This window comes from Glossina fuscipes, unplaced genomic scaffold (genome assembly GCF_014805625.2).
Source record: "Glossina fuscipes isolate IAEA_lab_2018 unplaced genomic scaffold, Yale_Gfus_2 1, whole genome shotgun sequence".
In the NCBI taxonomy this organism is placed as follows: domain Eukaryota; kingdom Metazoa; phylum Arthropoda; class Insecta; order Diptera; family Glossinidae; genus Glossina; species Glossina fuscipes.
In genome coordinates, this window is record NW_023998415.1 from 9,365,497 (window position 1) to 9,382,534 (window position 17,038).

Here is a 17,038-nt window from a genome sequence, read left to right on the forward strand (position 1 = left end):
GTGTGTGTGTGTGTGTGTGTGTGTGTGTGTGTGTGTGTGTGTGTGTGAAACTGTGATTACTCATGTATGTATAATTTTTGTTTATCGGTTAACTGAAACTCAAAACACCCATAGTCGGAGCGTCGCGTATGACGATTACTTCCATAGTACACTGTTTATATTCCTTTTATCGCAATTGTGATTTGATTTTTTCCAATCTTTCCAGAAACCCGTAGTTTGAGTAATGCGTAGTTAAAATATCGTTGACCACGATTTTTTTTTTTTGGCGAAATCTCGTTTAGATGGCGAAGATCCGATTCGCCAACCTTCCATGACAACTAGACTGTGTGATGCTAATAGTCGAAGAGTAGATTGCATCTACCTTTGCATTTCAAGTGCTAAAAAATATGATTCAGTAAAATTATTACAATTAATAGGAAATTTCGAAATATATGCAAATTTTCCGATTAATCACTTTATTCATTTTTGATATAAATTAACGTAAGTGTATATAAAAACTATAATAATACGCGACGCATCAAACATTTCGTTTCAATTACGTTTGAATGAATTAATTAGATAAAAGGCATCGGTTTCTCGGTGCCCAAGACGAGTTAGAACTCTGCTCAAAAGCGATATGAAGACTATGTGTCTGTTAAGACGTGTGTGTAAGACGTGTGTGTATTTCGTCAAAGGTTTCAAGGAAGAGCGAAGCATCCGGACTCAATGGAAAATTTTATTTTTATTCTTTTATTGATCATCATTTAAGTAAAGTGTAGCGATGCGTATGTCGAGAGATACCTATACGTCAATTGCTGATTTGTGGGAAAATATGTATTCGCAAATGTGTGTTTATCATAAAAAACGGAATTTTTATATTTTTGACTTTAATTGCTACCACAAATCAAATTTATTGCCAAAAAGTGTCCAAACAGAAGCCGGAATCCGACTCGTATTTATTTATTTTAAAGTAAAGTAAAACATTTGCTCTAACGAATGGTTAATGTATTTTGCTTTATTGCTTTTTTTGCATTTATGACCTAATAAAAATCATCTATCCCCTATTCGTTACACACTAATATTATATTTTTATATCGAAAAAACTGAAAAAACTTGAAAAAAAAATAAATAAATAAAAATAATAATAAATTTGCAGAGAAGAGGATAAAATTCGCTACTTTTTTTTATCATTTAATGTGATAATAACAATTAATTGAAACGTAGCAGAGCGCGATTAGTGAACACCCTACACTACTAATGCATCGTCCTCTTGATAAATATTTCAAATAAGTTATTTGATTTTGATTGAACTGTGACGTCATAATTTTAATCAAATGCTGAACGATTACAAAAACTGAGACACAACTGACGCAATCAATATGAACTTAATAGTACTTTCGTTTCGCATAGCTTGCATAGATATGCAAGGTTAGATTCACTGCCTCAGTTCTTATAAAGTGAAATAGCAGTCAGAAACAGAAAAGGCGAAGGCAAGGCCACAGAGCTAAATCAAGCTGATCTCTAGCATCTAAGCAGCGATGTGATTTATTTTATTCCCTTCAAATAACATATATATATATAAAAAGCATTTAAAAACTTTTTTCACTGCAGGCCAATGCTGGCAAGATGAACGGCCTCTCTGAAATAGAACAAATTGTTAAAGAGAAGACAGTAAGTGCATTATTTATTTTATTGCATTTGATTAAATTTCTAAAGGAATTTATTTATTTTTGATGTGAATTATTATTAGGAAAAGCATGAGGAAAAATCAAAAATATTGAGCGGAAGTAGTAGCCGTTTGGGAAATGCGGCATGCGGCGGTAACAGTACGGGTATGGAGACATGTAGCAATGCAGATCTAGTCTATCCGAACAATGAGAACAATACATCAAAAAATAGTGGAGAAGTAAGTTAAAATAAATGAAAATAAAATTATATATTAAAGCATATAACTAAAATTAAAATAAAAATATGTTTAGAATAGCTACATGAAATCTAGTGAAATTGAATCAACGCATAAATGTCGACTTCCCGCTCTTACGGAGCTAATATCCACAGAAGAATTGTACATTAAAGATTTGGGTGATATTGTCAACGGGTAACGTTTAACTTGATATTATTAAACGATCCATCACTGATAAATTGTAATAATAAAATAAATTTCTTTAGGTATATAGCTGAATTAAGAAACGCGAACAGTGATATAATAATGCCAAATGACTTAAAAAGTCCTAAATGGTTAATTGTCTTTGCTAATATTGAAGCCATTTATGAGTGGCATCGAGAGTAAGTTCTAAATTGATCTCCCCTTTGATTTATTGCATTACAACATACATTAATATATATATCTTGGGATATTTTGAATTTGAATTTTCATTTTAGCTCCTTCTTGAAGCTCTTACTACAATGTCAGAAAAGTCCAGGCGACTTAGGCTCGATGATCAAACATTATGAACATAAATTCCAAATGTATATTACTTATTGCAATAATAAGCCGAAATCCGAGCACATAGTTACCGAACATGTTCAGTATTTTGATCAAGTGAGGCAAAAGTTAGGTCATCGTTTAGATGTAAGTTTATCGCAACAAATGTACATCTATTTGCAAAAAAATTTTTACACCATGGGATATAAAAATTTCATATCTCTCTGCTTATACAACTTCACTCTGTCAATATCCCCCTACCTACCTCCTTGTACATATTCTGAATTGATTTTATTTGTTACGTGTGTTTGTCTGTCGTGCATTGAATTCGCTAATGTCGAAAAAAACAAACAAGAGTAGAGGCTTGCACTCGAATTCCGAAAATTTGAAAATGAATGGATGTGGCCTCCCAAACAATTATTATTACATCTAAAAAAAATCAAGATCGGTCAATACTCCGCACCATTTGGCCTTTTATACAATTATACATTCATTCTTATAATAACATATCGAAAATGATTATTTTACATTATTTACAGCATTTGAAAGCTCACGAAAGTTCGCGAAAGTTCTCATATTGGAGGGTGCGTACGCAACGCCAACCCATATCATCCAAATTTAGCAAACTTAATTTATTTGTTAAAGAATTTATTATTATTCACCCTACAAGGGGTTACATTTTATGAGAACCGTTATGTATCGTGGGGACTAAATACTACACCTATTTGATTCAAATTTCCTATGATTAATGCTTACGCCAAATTAATAGTACGGATCACTTTTCATCATAAAATATTAAACCGTGAATTACTTACAAATTTTCGTCATAAAAAATTTTGAGAATTACATCTGTCTGGCATACAAGGGCTTATTCTTCATATGGTGGTAAATCCAATAGGGCTAAGTTTAAGATCAAATTATATATAATTTGTGTAAGATAAATATAAATCCAGGTTTCAAAATTGCTCGACAAAAATCGCTCAATAATAGTATTTCGGCATTCGACACAATTGATGTGGATCGGATGGCCTGAGATTTTAAAGTCTCTCTTTAATAATCGTTGTTAATAATCGCAAAGTTTGACATTGAATCACATAAGGCTATTCTATGTACTTCATCCCGTATAGATAGGGTTTTTGACGTGAACTAAATCTCGATATGAAAAAAGATTTCTTTTTTAAATTTTACGAGAAAAATGGCTCAGAGTAATCAGTCATTTGGAATCGAAATGAACCATATTGCACCATATTTAGATCATTTGTCATCAGATTTATTTTTCGGGTATGGTATGGCAGTAAAGTCGAATTTCGAGCACTTTATATAAGAAATAGCTGCGTAATAATAAATCCTCCAAAAAAATATTAATTTTGCTAAAGTTACACGCCGTCAGCTTACGTGTCTATCGGGGCTATCTCCCATCAAAAATACGCATTTAGATGGAAACAAGATGGAATTTTTAATACCTTGTAATGATTAATAAATGAAGAATTGTATTTGGCTTAGTGGTGTAGGGTATCTAATAGTAGGCTTTGCTCGACTATAATGTCCTTGGTCGTTTGTATTGAAAAGTTTAAAAAATATAGAAAAAAACTCTTTATACACTTGCCTGAAGTAGTGGGTAACCAAAATATACTCTACGACCTATACTATAGACCTTTTCTTTGTTTATATATATATTTGGCATTTAAATATAAAGCAATCAATATCTTTAAATAGTTAAGTGATTTACTCATAAAACCAGTGCAACGTCTAACCAAATACGTTCTCCTATTGAATACCATCACCAAACAAATCGAACAGGCCGGGATGGTCGAAGAGGTGCCTAGCATGAAGGAAGCCTGCAATGTAATGAATGTAAGTCCTTTTTACTTGAAATATGTATATAACGTGTGGTGTACGGAAGCGATTTGACAAGTAGTTTTTTTTTGGCGGGGGGGGGGGAGGCGGATTTCCGTTTTTCCATTGATAAAATTTCGAATTTGATTATTAAAGCATTTGTAAGAAAAATACAAACTTTTTTAAAATCGATTTCATTAAGAAAATAATTTGGTGTTCAATGATACTATCGCTCATAATACAAACAAAAAAAAAAATAAAAATAAAAATAAATAAATAAATCGCACCATCGCTCTTGTATATTTAACTGATCAAGTTTGCCTTTATATGCTTCTTTTCATCTCGAATATTTCTTCATTTTCATCATTCATTCATGTCTATAGGCAATATGTAAAAACGTTAATGACACTATGGTTCTACAAAGGCTCAAAAATTTTGACGGTAAAATAACTGCTCAAGGTAAACTACTGTTGCATGGCTCATTAACGTGCATTGAAAATGCCAGGAATGCCACCGAAAGAAAAATGCGCGAAATGCATGTTTTTATTTTCGAGCAAAGCATACTATTCACTGAGAAGCACAATTCAAAAATTCAATTTTCCAGTCCAACTTACGTTTATAAGAGTCACATCCAGGTAAGTGATTCGTGATTATTATTATTTGCGGCCAAAAAAAGATAGCATCGTATCGATGTGTGTGTGTGTGTGTTTTTTTTTTTTTTGTTTTTCTTCTCTAAAAAGGTTAACAAAATGCAGTTGGAAGAGTTACCTAACAATCGTTTTTTACTTAAGTCAACAGATCCCAACCGTCCAGACTTAAACATGATTTGTCACGCATCGACAATAGAAACTTATCGCGAATGGTTGGATACAATACGCAAACAATTGCAAATTCAGCACGATTTCCTTAACGCACTTACTCGGCCGATTGCGTATCAGCAGCAACAGCAGGCAAAAGGAAAACAACATAGTGACATGAAACACGAACTTAATAGAGAGTAGTTGTGAAAATGCGCACACTATTAATTATCATTATTTTTATTTATGCTCTTTCTTTGTTATGATTTTACTTTTCTTTTTTTTTTCCTTTTCGTATTATGTAACTACTTATTGAACTTTTTTTTTTTTCTATGCAATTAGCTCGTATATTGACGATGACAATTAAGATTTTTTTTTTTTTTTTTTTTTTTAATTCGTTCGCTTAACTGGAAAACAAAAACCAGAAAAGAATTATTATTATAATAAGTTAGAAATTGATAAGTAAACGATAACAACAGCAACAGCAACAACAACAACAACAACAACAAAATTATAAGAAATCTTATTTCCGATAGTATTAAATAATTAATAACAATTGTCTGGTACACTCTATAGGTACGATATAAATAAATAATAAAAATTCATCCATCAGAATGCATTAGATTACCATCAGCGACATTGAATACATATTTATTTATGAGTTATGTATGAATAGCATGTAACCGATATCATCGCACGAAAGCAAGACACGAGTTCATATACCTATATATATATATTCCAAAACATGTACAGGAACATTTTTCGAAATTCAGCTCTCTTATGCGATATGTTTACACAAACAGCCGCATCATTATTATTATTACCATTACTATCATTATAATATATATATATATATATATATATATATATATATGTATGTATATATTTAAAAGAGTATATGAGAAATGAGAGATGAAAAAATGGCAAAAGAATGTCTTACTCGCTACTACTTTACAAGCATTAGATTAAGCAGCAGATATCAATTCGGATAATTCAAAAAAAGATGAAAGAATTTTTTTTATAGGTACATCCCTCCTTGTGTGTATCGCACACAAACACAAACACGAACACAAACATAAACACACACATACGCACGCACACACAATCACTCATTTAATAAGAGGTATATAAAATAAATTGAGCTTAGCTACAATTAAATATATATATATATATATATATATATAATTAGTCAATTTGCCTTTAGGAGATGAGTAGCCCTTTCGCTTGTTGCCCAAAAATTTTATACACCAGTGGTGAGTATTAATAAGACATTCTTACTGCTTTAAATTACACCCTGTCCACAATTAACGATAAATATCTGCATCAAATTTCAGCTAACCATCTTTCCATCTTAACAACTGCTGTAGTCGTATTAACGGACAGACAGACAGGTAGACAGAGATACATATTTATAATGTGTAATTTTTGCACTTGTGGCTATAATGTAATTGGGGAGCATGGAATTATCTTGGAATTCGGAGTTCGGTGCTTTATTAATTCGAAATTCGTTTACTTTACGTTACCTTACTTTAATCTACAATCAATCGTTCGAAGTTGTGAGTACAAAAGTTACATTTTTTTTTTTTTCTCATTAAACGTGAAAAAAGTTTGTGAGAACACGTTCCCAAACAAGATTCCCTTACAATCCTCTACTTTCGATAAGTTCAAACATTAATATTAAGGCGATATGATAAATATATTTTTATGTTTAAGATTTTTCAGTGCTAGACGCACAATTGGAAGGATAGCATTTTCAATTTCTATTTAGATTATGATAGCTGATAAATAACTGAATCAATTCTTTCCCCTTGATTGGGTGGACTGCGTAAGTTTTCTTTGCACAAATTATCTGAAATCGTGCTCATGAAATCGAATCATAATAATATCTTCCTTCCTAAGTTTATAATTTACACGATACATTTTCAGGTAAAACAAAAGTATCACTAAAATAAAGATTGACTTTAAATGCATTGTAATTTCAAGTTCCATGTAAGATATAAAGAGAAGGATTGGGAAAGATGTGTCGCTGTGACGCGTCTCTTACGATTTTAAAAAGGCATCAATGCTTGCCTTGGGAAAGGGTTTCTTCTATTATTACGACTCTTCTCAGCTTTTGTTCATGGATTTGCAGGATTTTTAAGAAATCTTGCAAATTCAATGGCAATATTATGCCAATTGGAATATATAAACTAGACAGGAAGACGAATTTAATGGAAAAATCGAAGGCTTTGGTTCACCTATTTTTGCAAAGTCGAAAACTATATATAAAAAAACTAAAGACATTGGCTTCCCTTATTTATCATGTCGCCATATTATTACCCAAGCTTGTGTCCACGCTGTATACATTGCTAATTGTATATTTCATAAAGATGGTTTCTCAGAGAACTGACTAATATTTTCAAAAAAAAAAAAATACTTAATAATAATAATAATAATAATAATAATAATAATACAATATATAATATAAATAAAACTTATAGGCTGTTCGAAGAAGAATGTATTAAAATATTTTACAGCATGCATTGAGAACAAATACAAAATACAAAATACAAATAGAAATACATTTACAAATACATACGTACAAAAGTACGCAATCCAAGCAATCCAAGAAAGAAAACTAATCTTCAACAACAATAACTTTAAGAAAGAAGAAGAATAACTTGATAACTTGAAAGAAGGTCGGAAAATTTCTTGTTTTTATTCAGCTTTACTTTTAAGCCAAAATAATTAGGAAAACTAGATAAAATAAAAAGTATAATATTCAGAAATAAGATAAATAAAAAAAAAAAAAATTTATTTTTTTACTATTTCAAACATAAACAAAAAAAGAAAGCAAATGATAAATAAAATAATTAAAATCAGTCTCTTCATTGCTTCAATAAAAAACATTTCATTTTATTAATTTAACGTAAATAATGATTATTTTGTTAATTACATATTTATGTTAATTACATAGTTAGTTGATCCTCTTTAATTAAAAAATGATGATGATGATGATGATGATGATGATGATGATGATGATGACGATGACGATGATGATGATTGTTGATAGCGTTGTAAGATAAAGACATATTAAATTGTACTTTTCATTTTAATGAGGAATTTTTAATGTTCTTCTATTCCCTCGAACCCTTCCTTCCTTCCTTCCTTCATTCCTCCCTTCCTCCCACTCTTCCACCCATCCCCCATCCGCTCTTTTTTTTTTTTTTTCTTTTTCCCCCTCTCATTGTGTTACTCTGCCTTTGCATGTATATGTTATACATAAGTACGTTATAAAGTTAAGTAAAAAAAGAAGAAAAAAAAAAAGAAATTAGACAAGTTTTCATAAAGTTATCTACCAAAACTTTATATGTTTATCTATAATTATACAATTATATAAAGATTCCCGTGAAAGTATTTGTCTCCTTTTATGTAATTATTGAAAACTGTCAACACTTCTAAGCGTTTCTTAACAAAATTAAATAAACAATAAAAGAAAATTTAAAAAAAAAAAAAAAAATAAAAAAAAAAAAAAAAATATATAATATATATATATATATATTATAAAGAAATCAACAATGGTAGTTGTAATGAAAATGTTATAATTTGCAAATGTACTTATATACATACACATACAAGCGTACATGTATACATCGTATACAGGTATATGTATGTACGTATGTATATATGTATGTATGATGACGATATAATCTAAATAAATGCAAAACACATGCTATGCCAACTATTGCGTCCTGTTTGTTGAATTTTTATTTATCCTTCAAATTTACCGGATACTTATAAAGTTGGCCACGTACGCATTTTTTAAGAATGAATAGCATACCGAAGTTAGGTAAGCCACCCATTCATTTATTAATTTGCCTTTTTGTGAAAATGACATCCAACGACATTATTTATTATTAAGGTGTCATCGCTACATAGTCGAGATTGAAAACTTTTTCTTCAACTCATTATAACTATATTGACTGTTAAGGTCAGCTACATCATCGACAACAATCGTTTGCCCATAAAAATTTATAAATATCTGTACCAGAACAGGTCAACCAGAATTTGCCTTAACTTAAAATACATTTCGCATTGATACTGATCTATTTCAAAAGTTGTTTGTTAGATGTAGGGTCTCTGTGTTTTAGTTTCTATATTGTATGAATGTTTCGGGCAAACAGCGTATAGTAAAATAGAAGCCAAAGACTTTTCACGCCGTACTTTTTTCAAGATAACTGCATATATGAAAAATCATCATCCTGGAAAATATCTCGAGGTCTGTTCGTTCACTTGCTTCGCGCTTGCTTCCCCTTGCTGCCCGCCTCATCATCGTAATCGATATTAAAGCAATTTTCTTCTACATAAGCATTGATGCCGATATCGAGTACCTCTTAGCGCGTCTTGGCACATTACTTGTAGGCTTTTTTAATCCTTTTTTTCGCCAAACCATAGTCACCGCAGCCGTCGAACGCAGACGCCATTGGCTCAACTTTGCGTGAAACGCGTTATTGTATAAAAATTCGTCTTTTTTACGCCGACACCACACTGAACCTGCAATATACTCTAAGTAACCTATCGCGTAACATGAACAGGTAATGTGTCTTTTAATATAAAAGATGTGGAAAATTGCATAAATTATGCTAAATATATTGTATGCGTATGTAAAACTTGTTGAAGCGTCTGACAAACATAAAATTTACAATTCTTCAATATGGAAAGAAAAACCATGAAACAAAGATGACGTTATATTTGCTATCTAATCTTTGCTTTTGTTGTTCCATTCATATATACTTATATGTTATATACCGTGTGCACAGAATTAGCTTAAAAACGTAAAATCGTATATGCTTTTACAACGATTGATACAATGTGACGTCATATTTAGAAATCAATCAGAGAATCTGTGTCTTATATCTCATGTTCTAAAGAATGTTTTACTTATTCGCACCTATTATTCATCCATTCATCACGAATCGGCAGTTATATTTAAATGCAAGCAAAACTGATAAAATCTTACATTTCTTCATCCGTTTAGTAAAAGAGAGTATATCCCATGTTTGAGGTAGAAACATAGAATGCTATGCAGTTTTTCAAATGCCTAGTAAGGCTGGCATTACAAAACGAAAAGAAGAAATAAAAAACATATGTACATTCGTCCGTTGTAAGCCGAGTGTTCATCCGGTCCAGGTTTAGTGCCCGTTTAATAGCCGTCCTCTGTGCTATGTCTTTCCATAGACACATATGTGTGTCCATCTGTTAGCTTCCGGTAAAATTCGCTCTTCGCTCGTATGCATTGCTCTACCTACCTCCACCTCGAATTCTATCTAGTTCAGCGAAACCGTCAAAATGTAACGATATTTGACAAGAGAAACCTAAAATATACAATATATTTTTATGAAACTTAGTCGACTCCGCATTTGTCCCGATCCGCTGGCGTTTAAATGTTGTCAATTTTAATTGGCATTTAGGTTATTATTATTATTATTATTATTATTATTATTAATTTCGCCACAGAAATAAATTCTAAGACTAAACTCTTAAAAGCACTAGCATCTAAGGCTATCGGCCTAGGCATTTAGGTTAGTATTGTCGCTTTAATGCAATCTCATTCCATTGTATATAAAATATTTACATTTGATGAAATGCATGGGAAAGACACAGAGTGACATAAAATGATTTTTGTTACGATGATGTCAGTAGTTATTAATAAATGTGGCAATAAATAGTGATGAAAACGAGACGATTAGAAAGGAAAATTCATCGTGTGCAATCAAGTATGAGCATTCTGTTCTAGCAGTCGGTGTATTAAACAAAACAGGGAATAGATTTCGTATAATTTATATGAACTCATTAAAATCATTAATTTCTTTAACATTGTTCCTAACAACGGTAGTGTTGTCGTTGCTCTTCGCTCCAATCTTATTTTTGTTGTTGATTAGTCTCGTTCAGATATTTAAAATTAAAGTTTGCTTATATGACATGTCTGTCTAAAGTCTCTAACAATACTCTTGGCCTTGTCTTTGCGGCTTTACGTTTGCAATCTAATTATTAATATCATTATAATTGTTTCCCCATTTACTGACATTGTTTCAATTATCATAAAAAGCTTAATAATTTATTCTGATAGATGCCACAGACAAGTAGACTCGGATGCACTTATGCATGTCATAAATAATTCATACTTTGTACGCTTAGGAAACTATTATTATTATTATTATTATTATTATTATTAATTTCGCCAGAGAAATAAATTCTAAGACTAAACTCTTAAAATCACTAGCATCTAAGGCTATCGGCTTTTATTATTATTATTATTATTAAAAACTCTACCGCACTTGAGATTCGAACCCACGACCATTGACTTGCTAGTCGAGACTCTTGCCTACTCGGCCACTCAGGCGGATACTTAGGAAACTAAATTTGATACAAGTGCTTATATCCTGTCCTGTCCCCTGTTTTTCATTTTAACAATTGCAAAAAACCAGCATCAGTTGTATGTATGTATTATTAGAATTGAAATTTCTGTTTTAAAAAGTAATAAAAAATGCTTCACTGAAATAAACAGCTCCTAATACGTATGTACTCCATATGTTCATATAACGTATGTTTCAATAATTACAATTCATTTAATAGATTTTTGACCATGGCGGGTGATGCGTGGCCAGAAAATGCTTATTTCGAGCGTACCTTGATAATTGCAGTGACACTGCAAAAAAAAAAAAAATATTAAGAAAATGTATATTAAATAGAGTAAGTTTTTATGAAATGTATATTTCTCAGTTCGCAAGCTTAAATTACTGAAGCTCGAGATAATACGATCGGTAACTTAACTAAAAATTACAACTTTTTTTTTTTTTTTTTTTTGGTATGTTGAAACAGAGATGGACTAAGCCATTTGATTTGTGGCTTATATGTCCACATTACAACTTTAACGATATCGAAATCGGTAATTTGTCAAAATGCTATTATTTGAACATAAAATTGGTAAATATACAATTGGCAGGCTATGTAACAACAAGTTTTTATAACTTTCCACGCACACGCACGTCTTTTTAAAATATAAGTCTAAACACTGGACGTATTGGGCTGTTCATCAAAAGGCCTGATCCGTCGTTGTTATTCAAAAAATTCCAAAAATAAGACAAGTGTATCCTATATACACAGGGATTGAGTCAAATATCTAACGAACACATATCGAAATTATGTGAAAAGTAGAGATTATCATATTGTTCGTAACGTTAGAATAAAGGGGAGGACAGTTCAGAATATAATATTCATCAAACGGTAAAGTGCTATTCGAAGCGGCTAGAATATATTTTACGGATCACTGCTAACGTATCAGTAACAGTGCTAGCGTTTCCATCTTTTTTAAAATTTTGAAATTACGAGCATTTCCTTATCTAGAGCTGGCAACATTGACTTCAATTTTCTACTTATTAAAGCAAATGTAGTATAGAAACGCTCGGTAAGAAGTAAGAAGGAACTGTACCCCAGCTAATACCAAAATAAGATTTATTGAATTGCTCGTCGACAATGGATATTCTTTGCAAGTATTTGTCAAATATACGTATACCCTGTGATAAACAGCCTATATATAAAGATGAGTGCGTTTATTCTTTTGATACTCCGGAGACATCGACGGGATTGTACGTCAACTTGACCACATTCTTAGGCTTTGGTGAAAATTATGTTTTGAAATATGCAGAGAAAACGGGGAACAAAGTTTTCTTGCATATTCGGAGAGAGAAATTCGCAAAGGATAATACTATGGAAACAAATAAAGAAGAAACGGGACCAAAATCCAAGATTACGCGTCTAGCAATTGGCATCGAAGGTGGTTTTAATAACAATGAAACTACGAAGTATGAATATAAAGACACCTACAGCATTGTGGTCATGCCCGATATAAAAACAAAGATGCCATACCCTAGTCCTGAATTACCAATGATCGTAAACCAATCGGTGGAAGCAGTTTTGGCCCAAGATTCTGCCATTATGAAATTGCAGAAAGAAGCTTTAACAGGTAATTCTTATCGTACGATTTGAGTAAACCTTGAATAAGTGTAATTGCAACGTAATGTTAAAAATACACACTTCCATTATAGGATCATGGGATGGTGAAATAAGGCAAATCTCCAAGTATTCGGATGAATTAAAGCAACTTGATAACGGTAGGAAGATACCACCTTCTGGATGGAAATGTGAAAAATGTGACTTAACGAGTAATCTTTGGCTAAATCTTACTGATGGCTCGATTCTTTGCGGAAGGAAATTTTTTGATGGCTCTGGAGGCAATGACCATGCGGTACAACATTACCAAGAATTTGGATATCCTTTAGCGGTAAAATTGGGAACTATTACGGCAGACGGTAAATCGGATGTATTTTCCTATCCGGAAGATGATATGGTAATAGATACTAAATTGGCCGAGCATTTATCACATTTCGGAATTAACATGGCGGCTATGAAAAAGTCGGAGAAATCAATGGTAGAATTGGAGTTAGAAATAAATCAACGAATTGGTGAGTGGTCGCTGTTAACGGAGAGTGAAAGTACTCTGCAGCCTTTGGCTGGACCAGGTTACACGGGAATGCGTAATTTGGGGAACTCATGTTACATCAACAGTGTAATGCAAGTCCTGTTTACTGTGCCAGACTTTATTAAACGCTTTGTGGGAAAAGGTGCGGAAACTTATTTTGGTGAATTTCCACTTGATCCGGCCAATGATTTTAATATTCAAATGGCAAAGTTAGGAAATGGGCTTTGGTCTGGAAAGTATAGTTCGATTACGCAAAACACGTTAGATGAATCTCTGGGTATTTCGCCAGCCATGTTCAAAAACGTAGTGGGTAAAAATCATCCTGATTTTGGTACAAAGCAACAGCAAGATGCTTACGACTTCTATTTATATCTAATTAATCTTCTCGAGCGGCACTCACGGAATGAGTTCAACCCTGCTGAAGCGTTAACATTTGCTATCGAAGAACGAGTAGAATGCTTGACAAGTAAGAAGGTTAAATACACGAGACGTGATGAATATTGCTTACCTCTCCCGATTCCATTGGAAAAGGCCACCAACCTTGACGAGGTCACAGATTATTTAGAGAAGAAATCTACGTCAGCAATTGGGAAAGAGGGCGACAAAGACATTATAAGGCACAATATCCCTTTACATGAATGTTTAGAACGTTTCTTTTCTTCCGAGCATATTGAACAATACTACTCAACTGCCATCAAGGATACAACTTCTGCCAAGAAATCCTCGAGACTTGTCAACATGCCAGATTACCTCATGATGCATTTGCGCAAGTTCACTTTAGGCGACGATTGGGTGCCAAAAAAATTAGATGTTTCCGTTCAAATGCCTGACGATTTGGATATGTCTAAATGGCGGGCTCTTGGAAAACAACCGAACGAAGAAGAACTGCCCGAAATCGATTTAATTAAAAACGTCAATTTCACATTTGATGAAAACATGGTGAGTTCATTAATGCAAATGGGTTTTCCACAAGAAGCTTGCAAAAGAGCTGTGTTTCACACTAAGAACGGTGGCATAGATGTTGCATCGGATTGGCTCATGGAGCATATTGGGGACTCCGATTTCTCTGAACCATTTGTGGTGCCGGATTGCGAGACCGGAAATATCGCTGGCAAAATGAAAAGTAATTTCGTTCCTAATCCTGAAAGCCTAGCTTTATTAATGAGTATGGGTTTCGACGAACTTAAAGCTACCAAAGCTCTTAAAGCTACGAACGGTAACTTAGAGCGTGCAACAGATTGGATCTTTTCGCATATCGACGACATGGACGTTGATGATACGGACACTTCCACCAGTTCGGGAAATCAAAACCAGAAAATTTATCGGGACGGCATTGGAAAATATAAACTAGTCGCATTTATTTCTCATATGGGAACTTCAGCTCAAGTTGGTCATTACGTGTGTCATATTCGTAAAGACGGACAATGGGTCATTTTTAATGACAGTAAAGTGGCATTGTCTCAAAAACCACCGAAAGACTTGGGCTATTTATATATGTACAAGCGTGAGGAGTAAAAATATAAAAATGAAATACCAAATACGAGTCCGCAAAAATGTACAATATTTAAAAACATAAAATTAAAAATAAAGAATTAAAAAATACATTAAATTCAATAAACGTAATTATAACGCAATATATTTCTTAGACTTGTAAAGCTAAACTGTAGTTCTGTTCTTGCGATTAAAAATGCGCGATTACTTTCGTTCCCCTAATATATTCATAGATTTGTGGAGTTCTTTGGACTTCTTGATAATCTACCCTGTGCGTCATGATCATGTCTGAAAACCGTTTCTTGCATTATGTTTCGATATAGTAGCGCAAAAAATTAAAAATTCGGGAGGGAGTGACTGCGATGGAAATATTGTGGGCACTTTTCATGCATTTTCCTCCCATTGTGCTATTGGAATTCGAACTCGAATGCTACAGTTCACAGTTATAGATTCGAGTAACACAATATGTGCTTGCTCCTTTCTAAAGTAGCCAACGTTGCCCGGTAATCCTTTAACTCCGTTAATCTTTTAATCCACCCAAGTACTCTTTCGAAAACGTAAATTCACACGCTCTCTCACATTCTTAAGTATAATCACTATATTATTTTGTTCATTCAAAAAACAACGCTTCAACGTTACATGCCCGTAATTAAAAAATCAATAATAGTCCTCGCAAGGCTTGCATGCTACATGCATACATGCTACACAAATCAGTCATGCGAACAGTCAAATTCAAATGATTGATGTAATATGAGAAATAAACACATTTCCTTCTATCGAAAAAATTAAAATCTATAAAAGTTTACATTATACCACCAAATACCAAATACGGGAGTATGTTACTTTTATCAAACCATTTGCAAATGCAAGCATGCCCGGCTGTATAATCTTGCTGATAAACATTCCAATATCTTGTATATAGATTAGTATGGAATATAGGTCAAATCACTCAAATGGCACGCTTACAGTAAAACATCAAATAAGAATTCTCTCTCCTTCTATTCTCAAGGGCAAAAAATTAAATTTTTTGCTTATTACTCATAACCGTTCACAGACACAACGATATGGTTTAATGGTTTATGGCTTATGGGTTTAAGTGTCAAATGCCACGCCCGCCTAATATTATAAAATATCGGGGTTTTTGTTTAACGAAGCTAGACTAAAGCTGGGGGATGTAAAATATTCAGCCGCACTGATAACGTAAAATACGTGTAGCTTCTAAAAATAGTTTAAAAAGAAGAGATTTTTCTTGTATTGAATCTTTGATAACATTATGTCACGTCAGTATGTGAGAGTAGACTTGTGAATAGATCTCCTTTTGGTGCTCTTCTGGTATAGTTGAGCGATATTGCTTCATTAAATCATATTTCTCCCATGGCTTCTCATGGTCTTTGGCGGTGCGTCTACGTTTATCCGTTAGGTATTCATCAATATTTGAGATGCCACGCAAATTTTGCCTTTCCCATTTTTCCAACCAAGGTCGCGGACGCAAACGAACTTTTATATCGTTTACGGGAACTGCGGCACCTTCTTCTCTAACGCATCACGTAAATAGAATAGACGATCATCAAGACGTTTTTCAAGCCGCAAAACTTCAATTTTTTGTATGGTTGGATCATACATGTCGTATGAAATTTCAAGCCCTTGCTTATCAATCACATTACGCGTGCAAAAAGTATAGCGCGCAACCAAAAAGTATAGCGCGCAACCAAAAAAGTATAGCGTGCAACCAAAATAATAAATGTTTAATGAGAGAAAGAAACACACAGAGGAGACAACAAACAGCAAAGCATACACAAACAATTAAATAAATACAATTGCACAAAAATCCAAACGTCAGAATAAACAAAAAAGGAATTATAAGTTAAAAAGGCATCCTGATCTTGGTAAATATTCACATTATGTTTTAGAATATTGGCTGCCGTAGTTCTCTCTCTCTCTGTCCTTCTCTCTCCATCTCTTGCTGCAGGCCAATTTGTGGCAAAAAAA

At 32.9% G+C, this 17,038-nt stretch overlaps 2 protein-coding genes across 2 annotated transcripts in view; both read left to right on the forward strand.

Annotated features, from left to right (window-relative positions):
• LOC119632320 (triple functional domain protein) overlaps positions 1–5,515 on the forward strand; it is a 27,271-nt gene extending 21,756 nt beyond the window's left edge. The window contains exons 13-20 of the mRNA XM_038025160.1: positions 1,591–1,650; positions 1,730–1,885; positions 1,959–2,077; positions 2,149–2,265; positions 2,362–2,551; positions 4,121–4,258; positions 4,624–4,875; positions 4,981–5,515. Of these exons, the coding sequence (XP_037881088.1) occupies positions 1,591–1,650; positions 1,730–1,885; positions 1,959–2,077; positions 2,149–2,265; positions 2,362–2,551; positions 4,121–4,258; positions 4,624–4,875; positions 4,981–5,241 (1,293 nt within the window). The 3' untranslated portion in view covers positions 5,242–5,515. The remainder of the gene's footprint in view (positions 1–1,590; positions 1,651–1,729; positions 1,886–1,958; positions 2,078–2,148; positions 2,266–2,361; positions 2,552–4,120; positions 4,259–4,623; positions 4,876–4,980) is intronic.
• A 6,942-nt stretch (positions 5,516–12,457) lies between these two features.
• Positions 12,458–15,115, forward strand: LOC119645274 (ubiquitin carboxyl-terminal hydrolase 5). The gene is made up of 2 exons (XM_038045390.1): positions 12,458–13,042; positions 13,125–15,115. Exons 1-2 carry the CDS (start codon positions 12,553–12,555, stop codon positions 15,071–15,073), a joined length of 2,439 nt encoding a protein of 812 aa, XP_037901318.1. The 5' UTR covers positions 12,458–12,552; the 3' UTR covers positions 15,074–15,115.
• The last annotated feature ends 1,923 nt before the right edge of the window (positions 15,116–17,038 follow it).